The 25,009-nt window shown below is 42.4% G+C and overlaps 1 protein-coding gene across 1 annotated transcript; it reads right to left on the bottom strand.

Annotated features, from left to right (window-relative positions):
* Nucleotides 1–492: 492 nt before the first annotated feature.
* On the bottom strand, nt 493–22,519 carry IGFBP5 (insulin like growth factor binding protein 5). The gene is made up of 4 exons (XM_044303663.1): nt 21,588–22,519; nt 8,273–8,490; nt 7,977–8,096; nt 493–3,727 (listed from the first exon to the last, which is right to left on the bottom strand). Exons 1-4 carry the CDS (start codon nt 21,916–21,918, stop codon nt 3,596–3,598), a joined length of 801 nt encoding a protein of 266 aa, XP_044159598.1. The 5' UTR covers nt 21,919–22,519; the 3' UTR covers nt 493–3,595.
* Nucleotides 22,520–25,009: the final 2,490 nt, after the last annotated feature.

The raw sequence follows: 25,009 nt of genomic DNA, 5'->3' as shown, positions 1-25,009 counted from the left end.
ACTATATTCCATTATTTTGAATACACTTACTAACTTGCTGCTGACAAAAAAGTTCATTTAAAAAAAATGACTTTTTTAAATTCATTTCTGATATTTTCTTTCTTCACTAATAAAACATCCAAAATTCTGGCATTTAGAAAGTGGCTGAAAAAAAATAAAATAAAAAAATCCCATCTTTCAGCACCCTAAGGCCTCATGCACACGACCGTTGTTGTGTTCCGTTCCGCAAAATAGGGTTCCGTTGTTCCGTGATCCGCTTCCGTTTCCGTTTCCATGTGTCTTCCTTTATTTTTGGAGGATCACCAGACATAAAGGAAGGTAAAAAAAATAATCTAAGACAGGTTTGCCATGCAAATGATAGGAATAAAACAGACGCGCGGACGACAATCTTGTGTGCCTCCGTGTTTTTTAGCGGTCCCATTGACGGGTCCGCGAACAAGAATAGGACAGGTTATATTTTTTTGGACGGACTGGAACCATGGATCACGGACGCGGATGGCAAACGGTGCACTATCAACGGCTCCATAGAAATTAATGGGTCCGCATCTGAAACGCTAAAATCGGCGGATCAGACGCGGAGACAAACAATGGTCGTGTGCATGAGGCCTAAGACTAAGCACCTAACCCTGCAGAAAAGCACTTTCTTTGACTAAAAAAATGGCAGCCATTTTCTGGAGGTTGTGATTTTTGGGATTTTGTGTGGTCTTGAATTATAATTCCCGACTTCAGGATCGCCCTAAAAAGTCCACAGAGACGCTGCATTTGCCTGCATACATGAAAACGTACATGAACCATCCATTAACATGACAGCCACCAGTGATGTAAAAACTGCTAAACTGTTTAAACAAAAATGGAAAAAAATAAATAAAATGAATATAAAAGACTAAAATGTAAAAAAAAAAAAATGCATGTGAAGTTTCAACTTTTGATAATTGTTGAGGGATGGGTAGATAATTCTTAATGATATTTTTGCCATGTTTTTTGGACATTTTAGTTATCCTTATGCATAAAGATGCATTAAAGTCAAAACAACAACATAAAATTTGCATTTTCCCACTCAGTACTGTAGATATACAAAAACATTTGTAAAATTATTCATTATGACCTCTCAGGTTATGTACTGTCAAAATATTGTGTACCTCATTCAGCCCAAAGGAGGTACCCGGCACCGTATAGGCTCTGACTTGTCCATAGCCATAATAGAGGTATGTCCGTGAGCCCATCGTGTACTCAGGGGCCCAAACATTGCGGCCGGCTCCATTGGATGCTATATTTCAGAGGGATTTTCCACCAGAAGGATAAGTTTTGGGGGAGAATATCTCTGTTATACCTGGCAATACAGAGGTACAATATGGCGACCGTGTGCACATGAAAGATTTCATCACCCTTCTCATCCATAACAGTGCAAGAGCAGAAGCAATGGGATTTTCTAAATGGGTAAAGCCAGCGGTTTTAAAGCAACACAGATCAAAAATAACACTTTGGATTTTTTGTTGTTGTTGTTGTTGCCAGGAGTAATACAAAGCTTTCAAGAAAGGACGCGTCACTCAGAGAATATTCATAAATTCCAAGGAAAATGAATGAACATCTATCAAGAGTCCCGAAGGCCACACTGGGCGTTGGGTTCAGTCAACGTCTTTTTTTGCAAAGTCCACATAATAACTCTTTGTCTTGCATTTTCCATATAGAGATTAAAAGGCAGCAAATTAAGGAATGCCAAGTGTAACCATCAGCAATTCCACTTAATGATACTGGTGCCAGTCACTTAATATCGAAACACGGTGACTTGACCACATGGAAAACTGAATTATTGAATTTTTTCTTTTAAACGTCCCACTCAGTCTCAACATCAATCTAAAGACATTCATATCAATTAAACATGTTCTCCATTTTGCTCTTCGGTCCATACCAATAGCCCATCCGGCAGTGTGGTATAATTATATACTTCTGTTCCTTTTTGAAACAAGTGGTAGATTCCATGAGGCTTGTCACCATGTTGGTCTGGTCTTCTCAAGCTTCCTGGCTTTTTTTTTCTTTATATATAGTTCTCTCTTTGTTCCACCTTTTTTAAAAAAAAAAACCCTAACGAATTCAGCATGAAGTGTCTCAAAAACTTCCCTATGGCTTTGTAAGACTTAGAAAAGTGGTATCTAAAGCCTTCATTTATTTAAAGCTCGAGTCGTTTGACCTTCTCAGAACTCACAAGCCAGCAGGTGACCGTCTCTGACTCGAGGAGGAACTGGGAGAAGATAGACTCAACGAAACAAAAAGTTGCAGCTTATAGCTTATCTTTTTCAACAAACTATTGAAACGTCATCAAGAAAAAACAAAAAACAAAAAAACAAACAGCACCAATATCTACTTTAGTGCCCGATCGCCCTTTAATAAGTGAAAAGGAACCTGGACCAGCGGGTGAAGCCTTCAACAAGAAGCTGATAAAATGGGCAATTTGAAAATGGGCAAAAAATAGTTGGCAAGATGCTTTGGCAGAAGAAGGGGAGAGGTCAGGACACAGTTTAACAATCTCTTGCTACTACAGGAATAGAAGCAAAAAAAAATATATATATATATATAGTTATAAATTAAAAAAAGTCACAGTTTTTTTTATGCAAATAAGGCATGGGATCTACTACTGTAAGGTAAAAAGCACTAAAAGAACCTGGAAGGATTCTCTACAGACCCAGCTGTGATCAAATATGTAAGTGACCCTGTCATTTTTTTTTTTTATGTTTTTAAATGGCACAAAATATAAAGAGGGTCTTTGTGAAGAGCACCAGGAGTCACCTATTCCATGCACGGTGTGACACTGAGTCATTCTACGAACAGATAGCAATGCTTTACATATGGAGTGCATTTTCACAAGTGTCCTGTGCCCGTCAAAAAAAAAATAAAAAAATGAAAGTAACAAGCTAGCATTTTCTAGAGCGTCAGTCCTCGAAAAACCAGCCAGAATATCACCTCCTCCTCAATTATCTTTTGCCACTAGTGACGTGGTTGAGATGCAAGATACCTGCTGGTTGTCTGTAGATAATGACTAATTGGTCATCCCTCATAAATCATTTTGGTGGTACAAGCCCATCGGGTTATAGGCAATAGAGTACAAGAACCATACTGAAAAAAATATTTGTGTGAAGGTACAGGTTTCAAAAATAATCTACATGTGCTTGGACTTAGTCAAAACCAACAGCGTGGAGCCAGCGTGAGCTTCTGGGACCTTTCCCCATTGTCAAAAATAAAGCAAAAAATAAAAAATAAAAGCAACAGAGCATCTTCCACGGCCGGGCCGGCTCAGACCTTCTATCTCTACTCTAGAAAAACGTTTCGCTTCTCTGTTACCTCAAGCTTTACACTGTGTTTCGTACATAGACATCCTCCTTTCCTCAGTTTCTTCATCATTGTCTTTTTTTATAGATATCTTCCAAAGCTTTCAAGATTTTTAATTTGTTTGCTATCGCCGATGAGATGAGGAAAAAAAAAAAAAAAAATAAGAAAAAGGAGAGATCCTTGTGGACATCCCAAGACAAAAGTAACAAAACAAAAAAAAAAACACAAGTGATCACGTCCATCCAGCCATAGGAGGTCAACGACTAGGGAATCATTCAATGTTGCTACTGTCGAAGCTGTGGCATTGCAGATCACCAGTGGCATAGTCACTACCTGGAAGCTTAAGTCCATACTTGTCCACGCACCAGCAGATTCCACGTTTACGGCCTCTGGAGGGTTTGCACTGTAAGAAGGAAAAACAACATTTCAATGTATGAACACAGGAGTCTGCCAGCGTGCTCAATGTGTTCATGTAGTGCCCAGCTCTTTCTACTATCATTATATGACATCCCACTGGCTACTATATTAAACAGTATTAAAATAGTATACAACTACTATAATTCTTCCTCCTATGTGCAAGAATATAACTACTATAATACTGCCTCCTATGTACAGGAATATAACTGCTATAATACTGCTCCTATGTACAAGTATATAACTACTATAATACTGCTCCTATGTACAAGAATATAACTACTATAATACTGCCTCCTATGTACAGGAATATAAATCCTATAATACTGCCACCTATGTACAAGGATATAACTACTATAATACTGCTCCTATGTAACAGAATATAACTACTATAATACTGCCTCCTATGTACAAGAATATAACTACTATAATACTGCCTCCTATGTACAGGAATATAACTACTATAATACTTCCTCCTATGTGCAAGAATATAACTACTATAATACTGCCTCCTATAGTAGGAAGGCGCAAGGGTCCGTCATTGACGGTAGGTATGTGTCACAAGGTTCCTGGCCTCGGTGGAGTAAGAGCCAGTTTTCATGTGTCAGCAGCAGTTTCTGTTTGACACCAAGCTATTTTGTATAGCTGTATAGCTGATCTGGGACGGCTCTTACTCTGAGTAGTCAAAGTGCTGGGTGGGTGACTACTCCGCACGTTCCAGGTTGGGTCTTGACTGGCCTATAAAAAACCCAGCCGGCAGTGTCAGCTGGGTGTGATTACCTCTCTCTGACAGAGGAGCGCTGGCAATCGCTGGATTGGAATCTGAGCCGTGTACTAGGCTGGAGGTCTGAGTTTGGGAAGTCTGCTCTGTCTTAAGTAATGCTGATCGGGTGTGAACTAACACCTAGGATAACAGGTGACTGTGTTGCTGTATGAACTATCTAGGTGTGAGCGAACACCAAAACTGCAAATGGACTGTCACACTGTTTTGTTGCCATAGGTGTGAATAAAACACTAAAGTTTTTTGAATTACAAACTGGTCTTTGCCTCTATACTGCGTCTGCTTCTCCTGTCTACTAGAGCGAATCCCCACACTATGTACAAGAATAAAGGCATTATAATACTGCCTCCTATGTACAAGAATATAACTACTATAAGGCTAGTTTCACACTAGCGTTCGTCGGTCCGCTCGTGAGCTCCGTTTGAAGGAGCTCATGAGCGGACCCGAACGCCTCCGTCCAGCCCTGATGCAGTCTGAATGGAGCGGATCCGCTCAGACTGCATCAGTCTGGCGGCGTTCAGCCTCCGCTCCGCTCGCCTCCGCACGGACAGGCGGACAGCTGAACGCTGCTTGCATCGTTCAGCTGTCCACCTGGCCGTGCGGAGACGAGCGGATCTGTTCAGACTTACAATATAAGTCAATGGGAACGGATCCGCTTGAAGAGGTCACCATATGGCTCAATCTTCAAGCGGATCCGTCCCCCATTGACTTTACATTGAAAGTCTGAACAGATCCGCTCAGGCATCTTGCGCACTTAGAAAATTTTCTAAGTTATTAATGCAGACGGATCCGTACTGAACGGAGCCTCCGTCTGCATTAATATGATCGGATCCGTTCAGAACGGATCCGATCAAGCGCTAGTGTGAAAGTAGCCTGACACTGCCCCCTATGTACAAGAATATAACTACTATAATACTGCCTCCTATGTACAAGAATATAACTACTATAATACTGTTCCTATGTACAAGAATATAACTACTATAATACTGCCTCATATGTACAAGAATATAACTACTATAATACTGCCTCATATGTACAAGAATATAACTACTATAATACTGTTCCTATGTACAAGAATATAACTACTATAATACTGCCTCCTATGTACAAGAATATAACTACTATAATACTGTTCCTATGTACAAGAATATAACTACTATAATACTGCCTCCTATGTACAAGAATATAACTACTATAATACTGTTCCTATGTACAAGAATATAACTACTATAATACTGCCTCATATGTACAAGAATATAACTACTATAATACTGCCTCCTATGTACAAGAATATAACTACTATAATACTGTTCCTATGTACAAGAATATAACTACTATAATACTGCCTCCTATGTACAAGAATATAACTACTATAATACTGTTCCTATGTACAAGAATATAACTACTATAATACTGCCTCATATGTACAAGAATATAACTACTATAATACTGCCTCCTATGTACAAGAATATAACTACTATAATACCGCCTCCTATGTACAAGGATATAACTACTATAATACTGCCGCCTATGTACAAGGATATAACTACTATAATACTGCCTCCTATGTACAAGAATATAACTACTATAATACTGCCTCCTATGTACAAGAATATAACTACTATAATACTACTCCTATGTATAAGAATATAACTACTATAATACTGCTCCTATGTACAAGAATATAACTACTATAATACTACTCCTATGTATAAGGATATAACTACTATAATACTGCCTCCTATGTACAAGAATATAACTACTATAAGGCTAGTTTCACACTAGCGTTCGTCGGTCCGCTCGTGAGCTCCGTTTGAAGGAGCTCATGAGCGGACCCGAACGCCTCCGTCCAGCCCTGATGCAGTCTGAATGGAGCGGATCCGCTCAGACTGCATCAGTCTGGCGGCGTTCAGCCTCCGCTCCGCTCGCCTCCGCACGGACAGGCGGACAGCTGAACGCTGCTTGCATCGTTCAGCTGTCCACCTGGCCGTGCGGAGACGAGCGGATCTGTTCAGACTTACAATATAAGTCAATGGGAACGGATCCGCTTGAAGAGGTCACCATATGGCTCAATCTTCAAGCGGATCCGTCCCCCATTGACTTTACATTGAAAGTCTGAACAGATCCGCTCAGGCATCTTGCGCACTTAGAAAATTTTCTAAGTTATTAATGCAGACGGATCCGTACTGAACGGAGCCTCCGTCTGCATTAATATGATCGGATCCGTTCAGAACGGATCCGATCAAGCGCTAGTGTGAAAGTAGCCTGACACTGCCCCCTATGTACAAGAATATAACTACTATAATACTGCCTCCTATGTACAAGAATATAACTACTATAATACTGTTCCTATGTACAAGAATATAACTACTATAATACTGCCTCATATGTACAAGAATATAACTACTATAATACTGCCTCATATGTACAAGAATATAACTACTATAATACTGTTCCTATGTACAAGAATATAACTACTATAATACTGCCTCCTATGTACAAGAATATAACTACTATAATACTGTTCCTATGTACAAGAATATAACTACTATAATACTGCCTCCTATGTACAAGAATATAACTACTATAATACTGTTCCTATGTACAAGAATATAACTACTATAATACTGCCTCATATGTACAAGAATATAACTACTATAATACTGCCTCCTATGTACAAGAATATAACTACTATAATACTGTTCCTATGTACAAGAATATAACTACTATAATACTGCCTCCTATGTACAAGAATATAACTACTATAATACTGTTCCTATGTACAAGAATATAACTACTATAATACTGCCTCATATGTACAAGAATATAACTACTATAATACTGCCTCCTATGTACAAGAATATAACTACTATAATACCGCCTCCTATGTACAAGGATATAACTACTATAATACTGCCGCCTATGTACAAGGATATAACTACTATAATACTGCCTCCTATGTACAAGAATATAACTACTATAATACTGCCTCCTATGTACAAGAATATAACTACTATAATACTACTCCTATGTATAAGAATATAACTACTATAATACTGCTCCTATGTACAAGAATATAACTACTATAATACTACTCCTATGTATAAGGATATAACTACTATAATACTGCTCCTATGTACAAGGATATAACTACTATAATACTGCCTCCTATGTATAAGAATATAACTACTATAATACTGCTCCTATGTATAAGGATATAACTACTATAATACTGCTCCTATGTACATGAATATAACTACTATAATACTACTCCTATGTATAAGGATATAACTACTATAATACTGCTCCTATGTACAAGAATATAACTACTATAATACTACTCCTATGTATAAGAATATAACTACTATAATACTGCTCTTATGTATAAGGATATAACCACTTACAGAAAAGGTTTATCTTTGCTACATTTTACGAACAGAATATTTTAATGCCTTACTTGTTTTCTCTTGAAGAATCCTTTCCGGTCACAGTTGGGGATATAGAAAGCTCTGGGGTACACACGATGAGACACTTTCATGTCTTGCATGACAGTTTCCATTTGTCTACGGCAGGGACCCTGGAAGGAAGGTGGACTATTAGAGAGTGCAGCAAACAGAGTAGACGTAGAACAGTTGATGATCGTTTATCTGTTGGGCACGCATCTTTATCCAAAGAGTTCACCACACATGGTGAGACCTGTGGACAGGTAGATGTCTCCTTATCCACTGGCTGTCCTTGGTCAGCAGCACTCACCAGTTCAGACTCTATGTTGTACTCAGGAGAGGAGATGGTCTGGGCCTTGTTCTCCACTGGTACAATCCTTGCGGCTGACTGCTTCTTCCACTGATAGGTGTTCAGGGCTCGGACTTTCTGCTCAGAGACTGCAGGTACTACTTTACGGGGATTTTGCTTTGGGTGGTAATGGTCGTCGGTGTCTGAAGTGGTCGGACTTTCCTCTCTTGATTCCCGCTCTGTAAGAAAAATGTAGTAAACAGTCATGATTAGAGTTTTTTTTAGCATATAGACCCATAACATCGTAAAAAGTTAGATAAACAGATATCAATATCCAGTCATGCTGTAAGACCACCTAGAGGAGGACACATGGTAGACTAATAGTCTCCCTAGTATCTGGTTGTTTTGGTTTTTGACCACTTTTCAGACCCCTCTCCGTGATCTAGATTAGAGAGACAACATGTAAGAATGTCCCCTGAATCTTCCTTGTCAAACTACTTGTAAGCTTGGCTGCCCGGCTGACCACAGCTTTTCCCTCAGAACCAGCAGCCGTTTGCTCGCTGATCCAGTCTCAAAATGATAGGGGTTATCTTGAATGCTTTACGTTAGTTTGTTGATTGATCAAAACAACCACATTAAAAGGAAATCCTTTAGTTAATACATTGATACTTAGTATCAGATACATCAGTCTTTCTTACCTCCCCATATGGGGAGCTCACGATCTAACTTTCTCACAAGTGCGCGATTCAGGGTCAACTTCTTGGAAGTCGGATAGTCTTGTAACACAAGTTTATAAACTTTGAAAGGAAACCCCAACATACTTAGGGGGAAATATAGAAACCCTGAAGCGTCCAGTGACCTGACTGGACTGAAAGCCCCGGACTGCATTACATCATCTCTAGGCAGAAATTTTTTTTATAAAAAAAACTGCAGCCGATGTTGATACCACTAGAGGGAGACAAATCCTAACAGTTCACACAACTCGCCCTCGCCCTCCGCACTGTATACACCCTTTGTCTCAACTTTCTGCATTTTTCCCTTCCTCCAGTCCTTTTAGTTTTTGGGAAAGTTAACTCATTGGGGAGAATCACAAATGCAGGAACATTCCGAAAACCATCTACAGCAGGTTGTGGGCCACAGACAATCGCTCATAGGATACTAGAGCTGAAGATATTCCTTTAGGTCTCACATGCTATTATTTTAGAGATCATAAAATTACAAGACTTTGCTACACTGTTCCCCCTTGCAACTGTGTGTTTTCTTGAACCTCCTTACCCCAACGCTCTTTGACACCAATAGTGCATCCTTCCATTGAACCTGTTGCCGAGACTTACATGACTTCCATATGAGCAGCTGATAAGATGATCTGCCCAATAGATTCAACCACTATAAAGGCCACTTATTAAAAAGCACCTGCCAACATGATCAACCCAGCCATGCTCCCTGGTAGGGTTGCTCCTGTTGATTCAAATGATACCAGTCTTGTGAAAATCCGTTGTGGGGTTCCCAAGATATAGACTTATTCTTGATACAAGTGCAGGATTCAGTGTAACAAAGGGCGGGGCCTGGCACCGCAGTGCACCTCAGTGCACCTCAGCTGGCCACGCCCCTTGGTGCACTGAAGCCCTCATTTGTATCAAGAGTAGAAGTCTTTTTCTCAGGAACGTCAAAACTGATTTTTACAAGACAGATATCATTTTAATCAGCAGATTCAAATCTACCATGCAATATCTCTGGTTTAATAGGCTTGACCCTGCTGACAAGTGCCCTTTAAGCCCACCACAGGAAGCTCAATTTTCCTTCCAACTACAAATGACCAAGAAGGGAGGATTTGTTGAGGACTTCCAACATTTGACACACATTGACACAGAATTTTGGAAAAGATACATTTCCTTAAGAGTTGTTCTATTTTGTGAATTAGCCACCTGAGCACCGCAGGACCTCCGGTGGAGTCCAAAAGTCCAACAGAAGTCATCCCCATTTGTACCCAGCAGGTAAGCCATTCAGGAATGTAAAAAAGGTGGAAGAACCCCCATAGGAGCGGTAAATTAAGGCCATGTTGGTGGTCATCCAAATTTCTAAGGAAATGGTTGACTAGAATCTTTAATTAGAAGACTTGTCAATCATTCAAACTTAAAGGAGTACAGCACAATAAAAAAAAAAAAAAAAGTCTATTAACAGCATCACACCTGTGCATGGGTTGGATCTGGTACTGCCGCTCAGAGCCACTGAAGTAACACCTCACTCAACCTGTGGTCAAGGATAGCGCTACTTTAGATAGAAAGCAGCCATGCTTTCCTAAGACAACCCCTTTATAATGTCAGGAGCCAGGCAGAATATCCGCGATGCTAGTTAAAGCCAAGAAGAAGAAAAAAAAAAAAAAGGAAGAAAGCCTAAGACCGGCGTCTCAAGGTGTCGACTAAAGCCAAATCTCCGTCAACTTTTTAAACCATATTTTAAGATTGGATTAAGAGTCCCGGCTGCTAGACCGGTATTCCCATCGTCAACTATAGACCCCCTCCGGACTCTCCATTCTCCTGTCACCATGACCTCGCGGTCAGCTATTCAATACTTTCTGAAAAGGCCGATGACATTCACACAGCCCCTTAAGTATCCAATTCTGCATCGCTACCCCCAACCACAAAGCCAAGCGAAAACAAAACACAATTACGGCCGCTCCATAGACCTGTAGGCATTAAGGTCCATTGTTCACACGGGGTCTGGGGTTTAGGACGGTGAATGGTGCAGAAGCCGCTGTAATGAAGATGACACTTGAGAAGGGAATGTTTGAGTAAACATTGGTCTGCATTCCCTCATGTCCACCTGGACTCCTCAGACAAGTCATCACAGCTGCTGCCCACAGGCCGGACATCTGCTCATCAGTCTGCAGCTACCTGCCTATGAAACGCGTGGGATCCCAAGGCGCATACGCTCTATGATGTCACCGTTTTTGAACGGTAGCAGAAGGCGACTTTTATTCAGAGCCTGTATGTATTGGGTACCAATGGAGGGGTCGGGGCGCCAGCAAATTTATGTCCGTATATTATCAGTAGCTGCTGTTTCTCTGGACTCCCCCATACACATGCATGCTCAGCTTCTGCAAGCATGTATCTTCAATGGCAAGAGAAAAGACACCTATTATATATTCAGTATAGTGGGCAGACTAGATGGGCCAAATGGTTCTTATCGGCCGACACATTCTACGTTTCTATTATCTTCTGCCATAACAAAAAGGATCAGATGTTAAACTTCCCCGATCCTCCTTTTTCTCCGACATCATCTGTCGGGGAGCCCCCATACATATTCAATAGTCAGCCGGTCCTGCTGCTTTTGATTGGTGGGAGGTTCTAGAGATCAGATAACTGCGATTTATTGGAAAACTTTGGCCGATTTCTGCTGGACCGGTCGACCTTCTCATGCATATTAGACTATCATTCAAGGTTTTTTCGGCAGATGGGTCAGAGAAAAAGGTTTGGACATTTCACCATGTCTGATACTCTTGTTTTCTGGGGAGATAACGCACCACCAGAAATGTCTGGCAGTGACTTAACCCCCTCTCTTTATTCAAAACACTTGCATGCTCTGTCAAACTGAGCAAGTATATGTATGGAAGAGTCAGAAGGTGGGGATCGTTCAGTCGGAAGCTATGGAACTAACAGGGACGTTCCAGCATTCAATGAACTGCATATTTCTAGTGGGTAGAGATGCCCATGCGTTTCAGATCCTGCAGAGTCATAGTAAAATGTTGCAATTTCTCTTGGATTTTTCAATGGGTGCTGAAACTTTGCTGCCGTTGTATCTCGTGCTTCTCTGCACTTCTGTGCGTGTGGAGAACTAGATGCATACTCCTCTATACACTACTGTATGTGCATTCAGGCAGGACTCTACATTGGCGGCAACCAGGATTATGAAGTAGCAGAAATCTTTGGATCGCAAGTAGCATGTGAACCCAACCCAAGCCTTGCCAATCGTTTCTATATATTTCAATATCTGGTCCTAAGGATCTGATATAAAGACACATTTGTTTAGCTCTCCACAAACTCTGGAGCTCCTGCCAGTTGCATCCTGCCTGGATTTCCATCCTCCCCATTGGTTTACCTTGATTTCAGCACCATACCCATAAATCCCGGCTGACGTTGGAGCGGTGCATTCACTTTAGGATGTTCTCTCTCTGTTTTATATTTGAGAACACTCCAGATTCCTTCTCTGAGGATCACAAACCCTTTAGTTTCCAGGGGGACTGCAGGGCCCTGGATTTATGACACCTCTGGGAGAGAATGGGTGAAACCACAGTTGGTCCTCTATTACACAACCGTGACCCCGAACAGAGACAAGTAACCTTGTTACACGTGCAGCCATGAGGCACACAATCCCCCCTTGTTCAGGACCTGGCCTCCATTCGCAATTACGTGTTGAAAAGCATGGACTGTTTGAGACATACAGGATTTGTCTAGCTTTACATGGGAGTCAGAGTAATAGCCTGTGTGTTCTGGCTTCTAACCAGTCCCGAGCTTCCATTTGTAAGATCGCAGCGCTGCTGAGCACCCCCCTTGCTACACCATTTTTTAAAATAGGAGGGAGTCACTTGGGCCAGACGCTCTCTAGAAAACCAAAGCACTTTAGGAAATCCTTAACCCTAGTGCTTCATTCCCTTTGAATCAAGTCCTCGATACTAGGCACGTAACGCGGTGGCCAAGTGGATTTACAGATGTAGCACAGCCATCTTCTTAGTGTTTTTAAGGGTGGTTCCATTCAGTGACTTTTAAAATACATTATTCTGTCATATCAAAGGGGATGGCCAACATAGATGGTGAAATCTAGAATGTGGCCAAATGGTCCATACAAAAAGCACTGGTAAACTCAGCTCTGCTACATCTTAACAGCTGGTTAGCACAACCAAAGCTTAAGGGGACGGATTCAAGGGTGCATACACCATGGAGATGCTGTGGGGTGCAGCTCAGGATGTATCATCCTGTCTTCAGTGGACGGTATGAAGACATGCAAGTTCCTCTCCCTTTCCATAGGTGCTGCAATGCTAGCAAACAAGAAATGAGAATTTGGTAAGTGTCACTCTGTCCTATCCTTTGAGTAATAGTAAGGATTAAGGGTATACAAACTTTGGCATCCAAACACGTGGGGCTCAATAGCCACATAATTTTGAGGGCAACACCCCAGTTGTACCTGCAAAATTGTTAGGCCATTGTCCATCACATGTGCATGGGAGTTTTGGCCAGTACTAGATGGGACTATGTTTGGATTTTATTTTAAGGTTGCTTCCCTTAGTCTGATAATTCTCCAAGTAAAAGGGAAAGTTTGTGTTCTTCCATAAAGAATTTCCAAAAACGTTCTCAACCTTCAAAAGTTCTTGACCCGATCCTTGCCTGGCTAACCTATGATGTTTGGTTCTCTTGGTTTCATGATGTCTACGTAAGGTGCAGCCACAAATCCACAGATAGTAATGGACTCCTATCTACCATATCTTTGATCTCCTGTAGAATTAAGCAGGGAAACCTAAAGACCATGCTGGTTCCAAAGTAGCAACAATTGTTCCATGTTCTATCCTGGCCAAGTTCACTTAGTGGCAAAATGAGGCCATAAAAAGTCAAGTATCCATCACTCATCTCACCACTTGAGAAGACTCAAGGCAAGAAAGTAAATCATAAAATGTGGTGCATTGAAGGCAAAATGTATCAGATCTATGAAATATCAGGAGACAGAAGAGACAAAACAACAAATCCTGACATCTACAAACAGCAGGCTGCTCTGTGCTGGAACAAAGGATGTGAACGAAGCCTAAAACAAAGGCTTCTCCTGGAGACAACACCAGTTCAGCCTTTAGGCTAGGGCTAGATGACGACAGAAAAGTTGCACAAATTTTTTTGTAATAATTGTGGCACTGTGACATGCATCATGCTGCGACTGAGACATGACCGTCGCCACAAATCCATCCAAGCTTTATTTTCATGTGACTGTTCTTTCACGGTCGCAGCATGTCACAGTGCGACACCATTGGTTATTATTACAAAAAATGCAGCGCAGCATTGGCGTGACACATGGCCCAATGTAGTTGAACCCTTTTTGTCGCCTTAGCTTCGAGATCTTAATTTCTCCAAACTAAATATTGACATGGCTCCCAATGGGGTTGTAACATGAGGGTCAACTCCATTGAAGCATCATCAATGTTTAAGCTGGCCACACAGTTTCAATAACTAAGCTAATTCAGCTGAAGGCTATCCCTAAGGAACTTCCCATATCTACATGACTGATCACAAAAACATATAGGGTTGGCTGGTCTTGCCTAAACTGATGGGTTTGGCCAACATAATCCTAACATATATGGCCACCTTTAGACCTGATGAGTATAGGAGATATGGAGGTCCAAAAAAGCTAAATAGGAGCTTATAAGGGTACAGTACATGTTGCTTCCTTTGCTGGCCGGATTAATTTTTCCATCACATTATACACTACTCGTTTCCATGGTTACGTCCACCCTGCAATCCATTAGTGGCGGTTCATGCTTGCACACTATAGGAAAAAGCGCCGGCCTCTCTGGTCTAAACTGTGGAAGCGCACAATCCGCACATAGGCTGGTGCTTTTTATTAAAATGTGCAAGCACGTCCACCACTCCTGCATTGCAGGGTGGTCATAACCCCTGGAAACGAGCCGTGTATAATGTGATGGAAAAATGAATCCAGCCAGAAAAAGGAGGCAAAGATTGCTACATCTGTATCCTTAGAATGCTGGGAACCTTTGTTGTAGCTCACAGAACCCACCAACATTATCTTTCATCTTGTTCTTATGAGGGCTCAAGAGTTTCATCAAATGTGGTTGGGGGCCACACTACTGTCTGAGGAGCAGAGGACACGCACCCTCAGAACTTTGCATTTGATACCTTTGCCATTACATTGCTCTATGGAGCTCTCATCACCTTAAATCTTGTGACTCTCCAATAAAATAAAGCTCAGGGCTAATCTATATACCCCCCCCCCCCCTTCCTTGAGTTAACTTGCAGATGTTCCCTGGCAGGAAGGAGTTTGCACAGAGTCCCCCTCTCGGTGCACTAGATTACCAGTGCAGTTTTTAAATAGCCTCTGTGACAGCTCGGGGGTCAGGTCACTGGGATGAAATCAAATAGACTCATCTCTGTATGTCGAATTTCACCATGGATATCAGCTGTGGAAACATGACCTCTAGGATCTGAGAGGCTCTCAAACAAAATCAGGCCTCAATTGTCTTCTCTGCATACACACCTGCTGCAGCTCAGCCCCCTCCACCCCCATCAACAAACACCCGCGCTCTCATGACCGCCATCCTGCAGCATAAGCAATAAGCCGTCAGGCTATTTATTGCCCCAGGAGCCCGGGGATCTCCAGTGAAAACCATTCCCTTCACGCAGAGGACGGAGCAGTTGCAAGAACCTGGAGCTCCTCAGCCGCCGGACCAGTCTGTTAAAGAAATAGTCCGATAGTCACATGGCCAGAGGGCGCTTTATAACCGTATCCATGGGGTATATATATACTGCGAATCCGGTTCTGTAGATGGCACTGTACACGGGGGCGGATTGGGAACTTAAAGTGGCCCTGGAAAAAAATAAAAATAAATAAAAGTGGCCCCATGTTGTAGGTGGGTTCACACTGACAGAAGACGGGCCGAAACAAGCAGAATACCGCGCCGGACAGTAATACCAGTTGAGTTCAGGAGAGCACCTGTGGCTGTTGAGCATCAGATCATTATGTACCTGGTCTGCGGCCATCAAGAAGGCTTGGTCATCGGCCCACCAGGAAATTTCCCTGTAGGATCTATGGCCAATCCGCCCCTGACTGTACACAATGCCCCCTACGGGCACTGAGGCCCAGGAACTGCAAACCCCAGACCATTTTCTGAAAATTTCAATGAATGATTTTAAAAAGGGAGCCTCTCAGGTTGGACCCCCCAAGGCAGCAGGTTATAGAGCAGGAGGAGCTGAGCAGATTGATATATAGCTTTCTGGGAAAAGATTCAGTAAAGCACTAAAATTTCAGCTCATTCTGGGCTATCCGTGATTGACAGCTCTCTCTGTATGCACAGTCATAGAAGGAAGGCTGTCAATCACTGACAGGACCGCCTCCTGGACTACAAAGCTCAGAATGAGCAGAGATGTAAACGTATACGTAAATTACAAGTTTTACTGAATCTTTCCCATGAAACTGCGCATCAATCTGCTCAGCTCCGCCTGCTCTATAGTATACTGCCGGTAGCTTTTACTGCAGGTTCCCAATAAAGGGGTTGAAGCTTCTGCTTTTTGTAAAGTACCATGTTGTAGACTTCTTCCCACTGGCTTAAAATCAGGAGTCTCCCAGTTTTTATTTGATTTATAAAAATCAAGTTATTGCCATTGCAGCTGGGGGCGCCATTGCATGGAAGCTTATGGAAATTATACGCTGCCAGTAGTGGTGGAAAGTGGTACTGCAAGTCATCTGCATGCAATTTTAGGAATAATAAATAAATCAGAATTCTTCCAAAATGTTAGATCTTCTCAATCTGGCCCTTTATATAGCCAGATAGTGTAATATCCTGAGGAGCAGCTTTTAACATGCCTATTGGAATTCAGGACATCCAGGGGTTAAATAGCAGCGCTCCACAGCCCAGTTTCCTCTTTGGAACTTAGCTCATTATCATATTTTTTTCCTGACGCAGCAGTTTCTGCACCTCCGCCAGCCCCCTCTCCCCACACCTCATTCTTTCAAGGAATGAAAAAAAGAAAAAAAAGCTAGTCTGCAGACTGTTGAGCCTCCACGCCGTTCCCCTATTTAATGCAACCAAAACAGGTGTTGGCTCCCCTTATATTCTGCAGACAATAGTGGTGACCCACTACCCCCCCTCCACCTCACCAGCTGATCCTGGATGCTAGGGAAGCACATGGCCATGTCTTGTAGACAGTAGTCATGCAATGTCCACGTTGCATCACAATACTATCCATAATTCATACCACAGACGGTATGGGCGGAGGTGGAATAAAGAGGAACTATCCCTTTAAGAGATAAAATGTGACCTCTCTGTGGCTAATGGTTATGTATCAAGAGGATATGACTCCATAATATAGTACCAGAGGCCAAGTTATGGAAAATCTGTACATACAATATTCATGCTATTAATACTGCCATACAGCTATGGTAGAGAAGGGGTTAATAACAAAAATACAACAATGAAGATCCAAAAGGAAAAAAAAAAAACAGGTTAAACGCCTTCTGTGTAATCTTCCCATCAAATCTTCAGTTTTGGCAAGAACTTGACTAATCCTTGATTACTGATACAAAGTATGAGCTCCAGGCGATATTTTGTGTTATTCAATACAAGCTTATACTACCGCAAGAAAAAGAAGAATATAGGAAAGAAAGTGGATCCCGGTGAGTGGAGAACCTGGCCGAGATCACCTGTAATCCAGGATCCAAGAACTGACAGCCTGCTATAATACATACCGAGACATGAAAGGCCATCAGATAGGGGGTGACAGTACAGTAGTTATATTCCTGTACATAGGAGCAGTATTATAGTAGTTATATTCCTGTACATAGGAGCAGTATTATAGTAGTCATATTCCTGTACATAGTAGGCAGTATTATAGTAGTTATATTCTTGTACATAGGAGCAGTATTATAGTAGTTATATTCTTGTACATAGGAGCAGTATTATAGTAGTTATATTCTTGTACATAGGAGGCAGTATTATACTAGTTATATTCTTGTACATAGGAGCAGTATTATAGTAGTAATATTATTGTACATAGGAGCAGTATTATAGTAGTTATATTCTTGTACATAGGAGGCAGTATTATAGTAGTTATATTCTTGTATATAGGAGCAGTATTATAGTAGTTATATTCTTGTACATAGGAGCAGTATTATAGTAGTTATATTCTTGTACATAGGAGCAGTATTATAGTAGTTTTATTCTTGTACATAGGAGCAGTATTATAGTAGTTATATTCTTGTACATAGGAGCAGTATTATAGTAGTTATATTCTTGTACATAGGAGCAGTATTATAGTAGTTATATTCTTGTACATAGGAGCAGTATTATAGTAGTTATATTCCTGTACATAGGAGGCAGTATTATAGTAGTTATATTCTTGTACATAGGAGCAGTATTATAGTAGTTATATTCTTGTACATAGGAGCAGTATTATAGTAGTTATATTCTTGTACATAGGAGCAGTATTATATTAGTTATATTCTTGTACATAGGAGGCAGTATTATATTAGTTATATTCTTGTACATAGGAGGCAGTATTATAGTAGTTATATTCTTGTACATAGGAGGCAGTATTATAGTAGTTATATTCTTGTATATAGGAGCAGTATTATAGTAGTTATATTCTTGTACATAGGAGCAGTATTATAGTAGTTATATTCTTGTACATAGGAGCAGTATTATAGTAGTTTTATTCTTGTACATAGGAGCAGTATTATAGTAGTTATATTCTTGTACATAGGAGCAGTATTATAGTAGTTATATTCTTGTACATAGGAGCAGTATTATAGTAGTTATATTCTTGTACATAGGAGGCAGTATTATATTAGTTATATTCTTGTACATAGGAGGCAGTATTATAGTAGTTATATTCTTGTACATAGGAGCAGCATTATAGTAGTTATATTCTTGTACATAGGAGGCAGTATTATAATAGTTTTATTCCTGTACATCTAGGACAGTGTTATAGCATTTATTTATTTTTTTACAGTTAATGCCATATTTGTAAAAAGACCTTTCCTGAAAACAATTATTGGCCAATCAATGCTGGATTATAAAATTCATAACCAGCTCTATAATTTACATCCAGAAAAATGTCCTGAAGACTGACAACAAGAAATAAATGTATCACTTTGCTTTGGGGAACTCAGCTGCAGCGCTGCCCCTAGTGGCGAGACTGCATAATGCAGGAGAATTGTTCCAAAGTGTAGAACAAACTACTGGACTATTTATGCACATGAACAATTAACCTACCAAGCTGCAGTAATAGGTGCGCCCTTTAAAGAAATAAACAGCAGTTTACATGTTACAAAGCCAAGTCGACCATGTAATAAGGAACAGGCTACATGTCCAGTCCTGTGAATAATACAATACACAATGGCGGGATGTGAGACAGACCTGAGAGTTGTCAGCATTATCCCTGACTGATACTATTCTGCTTTTTATTATAAATACAGAGTTACATAAGCAATTCTGTGCCAGCTATACCTAGCAAGAATTGCCGGGCTTTGCAGGGCGGGCTGCCAGCAATAACGTAGGTGGAACACTTGTAGCTGAGAGGAGTAACCCTTTAATTACTGTACAACCACATGTTGCCTACCAATAGTAGAGAAAATGTATCTGCCGCATCAGGGGCGGACTGGGAACTTAAAGTGGCCCTGGAAAGAAACCTAAAAAGTGGCCTTGTTTTGTAGTCAGGTCGAGACTGATGGAAGGCAGGGCCAGCAATACCATATTGTGGCAGATAATACCGACCCAACAGAGCCAAATACCACAGTGCATCACAAAATACTGCCGCCAGCAGCGCAAAATACATCCCCAATAACTTCCACTGCGGCCCAGGAGGCTCCCTGGTCATCGGCCCACCGGGAAATTTCCCTGTAAGGTCTATGGCCAATCTTCCCTGTGCAGCATGTAAATAATGGGGGTCATTCACAAAGACTGGCTTTTTACACCGGCCTTTGTTTCCATTTTGCGCTGGCAGGGGATGCGTCTCATCATAAATTAGGCGCATCCTCCTCCTGTCATGAAAAACTGCTTCATTCTCTGAGTGCAGTTTTTTTTGGCTACTTTTATGCCAGTAAATATGCTGGGGCCGATGGCGCGGCCCCAGCCCCCGACACACCCTCGTCACTCCCTCTCAGGTGGCAAGGATGGAGTAAAATGCCCGTACGACACAATACTTTCACCTGGGCATTTAAAGAGTCACAAAAAGGGGTCTTGCGACTTTGGCGACTTGTGCATCGGCATGTTAGTAATTGACCCCCAATATGTATCGATTCAGTTATATATCACCAATGTGCTGTACAGAGAATGCATTGTATATAAAGGGAAGTATAATGGAACATTGTTGCCAGGACAATTGCACAGTAACAAGGGTAAAGAAGTACAAATAAAAACAATGTTGCAGTCGCACCCACCATATCACCTAAAATCTGTTTTTGGACCCAAATCTCTACTGCTGTGGGACAGAGGGAACATATCAGGTAGGTCCAGCCATTGGGCACCTCTTGGCTTTGCAGAGGTCTTTGTTATTGGGGCGGGGGATTGAGGAACATGGGTTTGCAGTAGGTTGGACTTACAGTAAGTATCATGAGCCAATTTTGATGGGGCGGGGACCCACACAGTAGATGATTCCTAGGCAAGGACCCTGATAGGCGTGGACCCTCCTTTCCTCCAGGGGTGCTGACAGTCCAGAAATGGGACTTCTCGCATTAACAGGTTATTAACCAATTCTTTGCCCCCTCTTCATGAACCAAGATTTGTCATTTTTTTTCGTCACCAAAATGACCCTTGGCAATGACAGGTTGGCTATGGAATGCATACGTTGTAATGTGCTTGTCTGCTTTGAGCGAACAACATTCCACAGGTCTGAGGTTTATGGGTCACAAAGAGTTAATCTAAGTCCATCACCCCAGGGACTGGGATGATTATTAGCACTGTATAAAAGTCTGACAAATTCATCATGTGCAAGTGGTGACAGCGGTGAACACTCCTTTCAGTCTGACAGACAGTTAAACATTGCTAAAAAAAAGTCCCCCCCCCCCCCAAAAAAAAAACCAAAACAAAAAAAAACAAAAAAAAACAAACATTCTCAGTCTTTGCATTTTGGGAATGGGGGACGACGACGACGACGACGACAACATGCAAGCTAATGCTGCAAACTGGGAGCCACTCACCATCAGCAGACATCTAGCAAATAATCTACATTGCAAATATGAAGCATGCAAAGCAAAGTGAGGTCATTACCTGGTGTGTGTGTGTGTGTGTGTGTGTGTGTGTGTGTGGGGATTAACCCTTCAACCTCCCAGAGGGGACAGTACATGGAGCAACAGAAGGGGGCGGGGGGCACCCTGGGAGATTCTGCTACCTCATGAACTGGAGGAAGGGGATGAGAAGGTTGTGGGAGGTTACAGGCTGGTATCTGTATGGACACCATTGCAAAAAAATAAATAAATAAATCTAAAGCAGTGTCTTGATTGACAGCTGTCAATCATTGCAGCCCAGCTAAACACACAGCCATGATTGACAGATCTGATAGTGCTGAGACAAAAAAAAACAACAGAAGAACCCAACAGCCCAGGTAAGAAATCCAGGTGCACTTACCTATTTTGACCTGGTCCCTGTAGATCTTCTCATTGAGGCAGACCCCCCTACCATGGAGTAGGGCATGCAGTGGCTTTTCTTCCCCTTGCTTGGGAAGACACCGGAGCCCCCCAGCACAGCGCTCTGTGTAGACCCCACAGGACTGTCCCTCCGCCAGGGCACAGGTCATACAGCAGCCACAGCCTGGCTCCTTCACCAGCTCGCAGCCCACAGGGGTCGGTGGGCACATGGACATTGCCTTTTCATCACAAGGCTCACAGTGCACGAAAGAGCCCAGACACTGGCAAAGCCCAAGGCACAGGGTCAGGATGAAGCAGGCAGACAGGATCATTGTATAGGAGATCTGGGGGTACAAAGTGCTCAAAATACAGAAAATAGGGGGGGTGTCCCTGCAAAATAATCCAAAAAAACAACAACAATGGCAACCACCAGCAATGCAGTCCCTTCACTGGCACAACATAGGGATGCACTGTAATATTGTGTGCAAAAAATAAATAAAAAAAATGCAAACTGCTCACACCCAGGTGGCTGCTGCTGTCCCCATACACAAAGCAACAAGCACTGGGATAATACCTGTTGCTGCAGCCAAATCTATGGTGCAACCGGTTAGAAAAAGAAAATGTATGTGTTCTAGATGGTGAAGCTTCTCTCCTTGTGTTTCATGCACAGTAATCCAGTAATATTGCTGCAGAAAAAAGTGTCCTGCAAATCCTGAAAATTCCTGAAATCCTGCAAAAAAATAAATAAACAAAAATAAAATATAGATAGAAAGAGAGAAAAGCCTTTATCTTTTGCTAAACCTGCAGCCTGAATAAATCTTTACTGGGCAGAGGATTCCCCAAAAACGTGAGCAAAAAGGGAAAAAAAAAAAACAAATTGCAAAAAAGTCAGAAGAAGGAAAAATAGTTTGTAAATCTCCCAACAGTTGTGCCCTGCAGAACTTTCTAAAGAGACTGATTACTGAGAAGCAAGCTGTCTTTTAAATAGACTTCTCCTGGCTGCCTGCCAGCCTTAAACTGCAATTCGATATCAGGACAGCCAGGCTGAATAGCTGCCAGTAACCAGGCAATATAGTGGAGCATAAAATGACCAGGTCTCTCATTGTGGATTAACCCCTTCTCCCCTGCAGCCAACAATGAGACTACAGGCTGCTGCTGGCAGACTTCAAGATCTTTAACTTCTCATTCTTTTGACCACCATATTTTTCAGACCCCTCCTCCCTTCTTTTTCTTTTTAATGTCTCTTTACTTAAGGGTGGAATTAAAGTTTCTTAGAAATCACAGAACTGTTTTATGGGAGCAGAAAGTTTATCCCCCCCCCCCCAAACTTGGAAATCCTGAGTGCAATGTGTTTTCCCCCCTCAGCAAAGGAATGTGAACATGTGGACTGGGTGGTGGGAAGGGGTTAACTCCAGGCAGAGCTGTGCAGGTTTCATTGTGCAGAGCTGCAACGTTTTGTTTTATTTGTTTCTTTTTTCCGTCTGTGAGTTTTCTTACTTTGTATCCATTTGTTTTGCCTTCTGCAGTTTGCTATTGCTCTGGGGGGCAGAAGGGGTTAAAAAATCCAAAAATCCCTTGTGATAAGCATTCCCATAGCCGGTGGGCATCTGAAAATAGTGCCTTAATGTAGCATTATTGGCAGAGGTGCTGGGCAAGGTGAAAAGTACTGGGCTGGCAGTAAAAAGATAATGCACAGAGCAGGGTGCCAATTTAGGTGGAGGAATTAGCCCAAGTCCTTTTATGTGGATCTGCTGCTCAGTTACAAGACATAAGGCTCCTTATTCCTGAGGTTATTAAAAACATGGTGCGGCAAGTTCCAGAAATGAAGCAGGTTTGCTCTTAGGGCTGGGGGTGACTTTGACAAGTGAGTCTGACAGACCCCTGGAAGAAGGAGCTTGCACAAGGCGGCCGCACAGTCAGTTTGTATCAACGCTGCCCCACACTAAACAATGGGCAGATGCCCCCGCCGCCATGGTCCTGGATTCTGGACAATGATGCTTTGTGGCAACAGGGGCAATTGCTGGGTATTTCCCCTCTAAGGCACCTCGCAGAAGATCGTGTGCGGATTAGGTCCGTATGCGTTGCGAATGCGTTCAGTGAAAAAATGCACGATTTTGCGTTCAGTTGTTCAGTTTTTATCGTGCGTGTGCAATGTGATTTAATGTGTCTTGATAAAAAACTGGAATGTTTACAAATAACATCTCTTAGCAACCATCCGTGAAAAACGCATCGCATCCGCACTTGCTTGCAGATGCGATGAGATTTTCACGCAGCTCAATTCACTTCTATGGGGCCAGCGTTGCGTGAAAATCGCAGAATATAGAACATGCTGCGATTTTCACGCAACGCACAAGCGATGCGTGAAAACCAACGCGCATGTGCACAGCCCCATTGAAATGAATGGGTCCGGATTCCGTGCAGGCGCAATGCGTTCGCATCACGCATTGCACCCGCGCGGAATACTCGCTCGGGCCTAATTCCACTTATTGCCATGTGGAGGGTGGGCAGAAAGAACCACATGAGTGACCGTCCATCCAGAGATATCACCATAAACCAAGGGGAGCCCAAAATAATGGACTTTCTCTTTATAGGGGCTAAGAATAGTCACCCATCACTGTGACCGGTTCTGTCCAATATCACAACCCAAACGAAGGACTCCCTTAGAGCGACAGATCGTCCTGGGGCTGGGAGACCTTCATCCATTGCCCAGTCTGCAAACTAAGGGTACTTTCACACTAGCGGCGGGGGAGTCCGGCAGGCTGTTCCCGCAGGTGAATGCAGTACTTTTAGTCCGGCTGCCTCTGTGCTGCCGCCAGAATTCCGCCCCCGCCCTCATTATAGTCATTGGGAACAGAGCGGCAGTCTGGGGGCACACATGAACTAGCGACAGGACGGATCCGACAGGCTGTTCACCCACCGGAACTCTGCCCCCGCCCCCATTATAGTCAATGGAGACGGAGCGGCAGTCTGGGGGCACACATGAACTAGCGGCAGGACGGATCCGACAGGTTGTTCACCCGCCGTAACAGCCTGCCGGACTCCCCGGCCGCAAGTGTGAAACTAGCTTAAGCTCTACGCCTCTAGTGATGGCCTAATTCACATTTCCGTTTTTCACAGACGTGTGCTATCTGCATTTTCCATGGACCGCACATGTGCCCATTGATTTAATGTGTGTGTTCACACATCAGTGCACGAACGTAAGAGCTCCGTGCCCACAAATAGTAGTCCGCAATGCATGAGCACTGGCCACGTGCACTCCGTGGTGCAGAGGTGAACCCATTGACATGAATGGGTCAGCGATCTCGAAAATACGGCAAAAGATAGGACGAGTCTTATTTTTTCTGGTTCGAAGGCACAGACCCGAAAGTCCATGGAAGCGATTTGTGTTACTTCCGATCCGTGCCTGCGCTCCGTAAAGAATAG

This window comes from Bufo gargarizans, chromosome 8 (assembly GCF_014858855.1).
Source record: "Bufo gargarizans isolate SCDJY-AF-19 chromosome 8, ASM1485885v1, whole genome shotgun sequence".
NCBI classification, from domain to species: Eukaryota; Metazoa; Chordata; class Amphibia; order Anura; family Bufonidae; genus Bufo; species Bufo gargarizans.
The sequence above is the reverse complement of the archived record's forward strand: the minus strand, read 5'-3'. Positions and strand labels throughout refer to the sequence as shown.

What these genes read in the sequence shown, in the direction of transcription:
- IGFBP5 (XM_044303663.1), bottom strand. Translation starts at nt 21,918, where the DNA reads ATGATCCTGTCTGCCTGCTTCATCCTGACCCTGTGCCTTGGGCTTTGC. An exon ending in ACAACATAGAGTCTGAACTG is followed by an intron (nt 8,097 to 8,272) that starts GTGAGTGCTGCT and finishes CCTTCCTTCCAG; the next exon opens with GGTCCCTGCCGTAGACAAAT. An exon ending in GATTCTTCAAGAGAAAACAA is followed by an intron (nt 3,728 to 7,976) that starts GTAAGGCATTAA and finishes TCCTTCTTACAG; the next exon opens with TGCAAACCCTCCAGAGGCCG.